The following is a 4,923-nucleotide window of genomic DNA, read 5'->3' as shown; positions in this document are numbered from 1 at the left end:
TTGTAATCCCAAATTAACTAAAAATATTTCCATTTTTTATAATTATTAAGAGTTTCCAAATAGATAGCCTAAAAATAAGACCAAATTCTATAAAAAAATCATTGTAGATTGGATTTTTTTTAACCGCGTAAAGAATTTTTTCTAGATTAACCATTGAGCTCGTTTGTATTTTTTTCAAAAGACCACTTTGCATTTTTTTTCTTTTGAAAGAGAAAATGGTGCAAATGGGAATCAAACCCATATTGATAGGAAGAAAATCACGTGTTTTAACTACCTGAACCACACAACATATATCACTCTACATTTCCTATGTTAGAAAGTTACAAATAACAAACAAAAAATTATTCGAATCAATGAAAGATGTATACAACTGTAAACCCTAACACTTATTTGATCGGATCGGGTCGGGCCGGGTCATAAATTTATTCAGGGTGTCATACAATTCCAAGTCACAAGTCAAACTAAATGTAATGGACTTGTACAATTTTATTTGCTAAATATTTCCCTAAGAAATCATATCCATGGAAGTATAAAGCTTCAATTTCTGCTCTTTGTCCACTCTCAACCATTACTGCCAATTCTTCTTTATAGTTATCCTATCAAAATGATTTTCTACTCAGATTTTCCTTTTTTTTTTATTCTTTTAAATAAAAAAGTTAATAGTAATGCAAGCATATTACTATGAGTTCTAGAAGCGAACCTGTAATATTTGTGAAGAAGTCAAGCTTTTGGCAATTTGCATATCTTTCGGCCTTAATGGTAGGAAGGATTCTTGTGGTATTAACTCCAAATCGTCTTTCCTTAATCCCAACCACTTGATGTTGCAAGCTGAGTAAATTTTACATTTTTGGTCCTTTGAGTTTAGCACTTTTTTCGTTTGCTTCTTAAGGAAATCAGTTTGCAAAACTGGTCCATATTTCAATGTTTAATAACGATTTTGATCCCTAAATTGTTAAATTTAATGTAATACTCACATAATACTTTTTTTTTAAATGTCATTTTTCCCTTAGCGAAATTGGTCATTTCAAGGACCAAATCCGCCAATCAATCCTTTTTAAGGACCAAAACTGAAAAAATATTCAACTCATGAACAAAAAAATGTAATTTACTTGAAATATCATTTAAGGAGCGTTTTATCCAAATAACCCTCATTGAAAAAAAAAATTTACCATATTTGTATGCTTCTAGGCCCATTCCAATACTTCCATACTTGAAGGTGCAAAGAATAGCCAATCCAGCAGGATTCCTAAAATTAAAAAAATAAATAAATAAACATCAAAAGATTTCAGGTTTCAATCATATAAGTGATTATGATTCTAATTTCTAAACACCAAAATATCAAAAGAAAAAAAAAATCCGAGTAGAAATCTTTTGTTCTTACCAATCAACCAATCCAAAAATTGGCATTTCAGGGAAAGCCCGACTCATGCGATGAAGAAGAAACCTATTTGAGCAATCCAAGAAACTATGATTTCAATCAACTATCACAAATTAGAAAGAGTAATTACACTTTTGGTCCTTGAGTATAGCTGATTTTTACGATTCTTGTCCAAAATATAAAGTCTAACAGAAAACTCTTCAAATTGGAAAAAATGAGCTATACTTATTACTTACATATCAAAAATCTGATTTACTCAAATGAAAATCTACCTTGTAGCAAGATCAGGGTATCCTTTTGCAGTGATAAGAATGCATGGAATTTGATTGAACACTTTATCCTCAGCCAACCTCTGAAATATCGCATGCTAAACACAAACATATTTAATATTTTTAAACTCCTCCATTTTGACAAAAAAAAAGGAGAAAAAGATTTAATCAAACATAGCACCTTCTCAATCACAATTATGTAATTTGCATCTGTCTTCATCACCAGTTTTTCTAAAATGTTCAAGTCACCAGAAATGGCATAACCAGAAGATCCACATTTAGTGCAGTCAACAGTTTCTTGATCAGGCCCTTGTAACAATAATCGACCTGCTACTGATCCTCTACTAGATGCCATGATTCCAAGACTAAAACGACTACATCTCAGCAATGCTACCACATCTATGTTGCATAAATTTATGAAATTGTATAATCAGAAAAGAAAATAAACAGAAATGTAACATCAAATGGTGGATTACGACAAGTGTTTTAACCTTGGATAGTTTGATTGACTTGTAGTTGAGTAGTGAAATAATCTGGTGATGAACAAAGCAACTTGTAAAATAGTTCTCTTTGAGTTACTCTCTTTTCCAGAAGTAAAATGTTGTAACACATCTCCATCACTTTCCACACTGATTTACATAATGGTGGATAAAGTAATGCATTAGAAGAAGGAAATTGTGTTGGTTTTATAGTGTCGGATCATATAATTGTTGATGACGATTTTGGAAGTACCTCTTATGAAGGCTTTAGCAGAATTCTCTCTCGTCAATGATTTTGTGCAGAATGAACGTGACAGAAAAATCCATGAAGCTTCGGTTAATAGACTCTGATTCACTCTGCTATTACTTGATTTGCGGTTGATCTGTTTCATTCACAGCATCAATTGATCATTCCCCAATTGAGCAAAAAGAAAAAGAAGAATTAAAATGGTTCCCAATAAGCATTGCTCATTTGTACTGTACAAATAATACATAGGCTTTCACGAGCAATTAGAATTTCCTAATTCGAGCCAATTCCTATCAGTTTTGTCGATACATGTTGAGGAAATCGAAACCACAATTAGCATATAGTTTCCATTGGTGCTCATAAATATGAATACGCCTTATTTGTTTCAACATTACGAGAGATTAAGAGGACCTTATATTCAAATTTTAATTACGATTCTGTGGTAAAGTTGTAGCTGAGTTGTAACATTCATAGCTTAAATCTCCGACGCACTATACAGGATCATATTGTTTATTCAAAAAAAAAAAAAATCGAAACAAATCGGCATTAATAATGAAACTCGAATGGTGAGGAATTCGGACCATAGGGAGGTTTGAGATGGCTGGAGTTGGAGAGTTCAAATCCTTGAGAAAATTCAGGACTGCTATTTCGATTCTAGCTCGGACCTGATGATTTGATTCCGAACATCATTGAAACGTCTTTGAAAATTATGAAGTAGAATTCATTGAATTGGAAAGAAGAAGAAGAAGAAGTACCTCAAGAGGTGGAAGGATATCGGCGTAGGAGAGGTGTTGCTCGGTGAAGAAGATGGTGGATCTGCGCACGTCTCCCATGATGCAGCCCTACTGCTTGTGGCCCAAATAGCGCGCCAAATTGCTTTATATATTCAAAAATCAAAATGGTATCTGCACTTTTTTTTTTAAACCGGTAACCGGCTAATAGAAGGGTTACTGGTTGGAAGGGCTAGGCTGAATGTAATAGCCAGTAACCTGTTTCATAAATGAAAATTAATTTATGACTAAATCATAAACTTTTGCAAAAGTTTGAGACTTTTCCGTAGATTTCCCAAACATTAATTATAGATTTGGATTCCATATTTTTAAATCGTCAATAGTGGTTTAAGTTGGGTCTGACAATCGGGTTGAGTTCGGGTTGATGGGTCACGAGGTTACGAGTCAGAAAACATAAACTCAACCCAACCCATATAATATATGGGTTTGCAGATTAGCGGGTCACGGGTTGGAAACCTCAACCCTACACAACTTATATAACTCGTTTAAATATATGGGTTCACGGGTTCATATGTTAGTGGGTTGAATCCAACCCACATAACCCGTTTAATAAATAAGCAGCAAATTTTTAAAAAAAATGATGTTTTTCAATATAAACTCATAAAATGATTAAAATCATTAACATCAAAAAAGAGGTTTTAACCTTAAAGTCATAAAGTCATTAACATCCAAATAAAATTAAAAAATGAAAACATTTATACAAAGTGCAATTGTTCAAAATTATCTGAAAGCCAATTCGATAATTCAATAATGTTAGAATTTTCATTTTTTCCTCCAACACCGACTTCTTTATGATGACCTTCAAATAAAAACGTTATGCAAAATTAAATGTATGATCTTTTAAATGCTAGATTGTACTAAAAATAACTCACCAAATGACAACTTAAATTATGTTGGAGTTTGTAGCCTCTGTATTGTCTTCCTTGATGTTCAAATTCATTATATTCTCAGTTAGGTTGTCAACAACTACATTCAAATCAACTGCATAAGGAATAGAAAAAATCTCAAACACAAATGATATAAGCATATGTTGATTATCCATGAATTTGATTGCTACAAATACAAATTGGGAGCAAGAGTAAAAACAAACATGGTTTATTCCCTAGATCGGATCAACATGTAGTATAGATCTAGTTTAGGTCACAATCATATGGGGTTTTAACATTCATGTCTTGGGGCGTACTCTGTTTACTATAAAGTAGAAACCTTCGGCGCACAAAGACCAAGGTAACTCCCCTCTAATAGTATCCCAAAACAAACAAACTTAATCATCGTTAAATGATTAAGGGATTAGCCCACAAATAGTATATTTTAGTGTATCCCATATCGGTGCGACTCAGTCTTATAAGTGACTATATATGTTGGAGTTCCTCTTCTCTCCACAAGGGCTCTCTTGGAGAGACAATTTTGGGCTCCACATATATTTATAAGGGGGAGTGTTAGTGTTATCTCACATCGGTGTTGCACAGTCTTATAAGTGACTGTATATGTTGGAGTTCCCCTCATTTCCATAAGGGCTTTTAAGTAGATAATGGGCTTAAGATCTCATCCTTAGGCTTTACTACGGCATGGTATCCCACCTTTGGCCAAGCGAAGAAGGTCTAGTAATTCCCTGGCTCTTAGTAGTTTTCTAAGTGATTATCCATCCCTTACGACCACCACTTCATCCGCTTTCAACTTCCAATCAACCTCCATGATTGCCTTATCTCCATCAACGAATTTCACTCTCAATGGTTAAAGGTAAATTTTTTTAACACAA

The 4,923-nt window shown here is 33.4% G+C and overlaps 1 protein-coding gene across 1 annotated transcript; it reads right to left on the bottom strand.

Annotated features, from left to right (window-relative positions):
• Positions 1–384: 384 nt before the first annotated feature.
• SPO11-2 (sporulation 11-2) lies at positions 385–3,210 on the bottom strand. Its single transcript, XM_079056911.1, has 10 exons — positions 3,129–3,210; positions 2,955–3,038; positions 2,380–2,509; positions 2,139–2,276; positions 1,829–2,046; positions 1,651–1,745; positions 1,382–1,444; positions 1,170–1,246; positions 701–828; positions 385–596 (listed from the first exon to the last, which is right to left on the bottom strand). The coding sequence occupies exons 1-10, from the start codon at positions 3,204–3,206 to the stop codon at positions 462–464; spliced, it is 1,146 nt and encodes a 381-aa protein (XP_078913037.1). The 5' UTR covers positions 3,207–3,210; the 3' UTR covers positions 385–461.
• Positions 3,211–4,923: the final 1,713 nt, after the last annotated feature.

The sequence above is a fragment of the Lactuca virosa genome, chromosome 6 (genome assembly GCF_052849685.1).
Source record: "Lactuca virosa cultivar CGN04683 chromosome 6, Lactuca_virosa_CGN04683_v6, whole genome shotgun sequence".
Classification (NCBI taxonomy): domain Eukaryota; kingdom Viridiplantae; phylum Streptophyta; class Magnoliopsida; order Asterales; family Asteraceae; genus Lactuca; species Lactuca virosa.
This window is presented reverse-complemented; position numbering and strand designations above follow the sequence as displayed.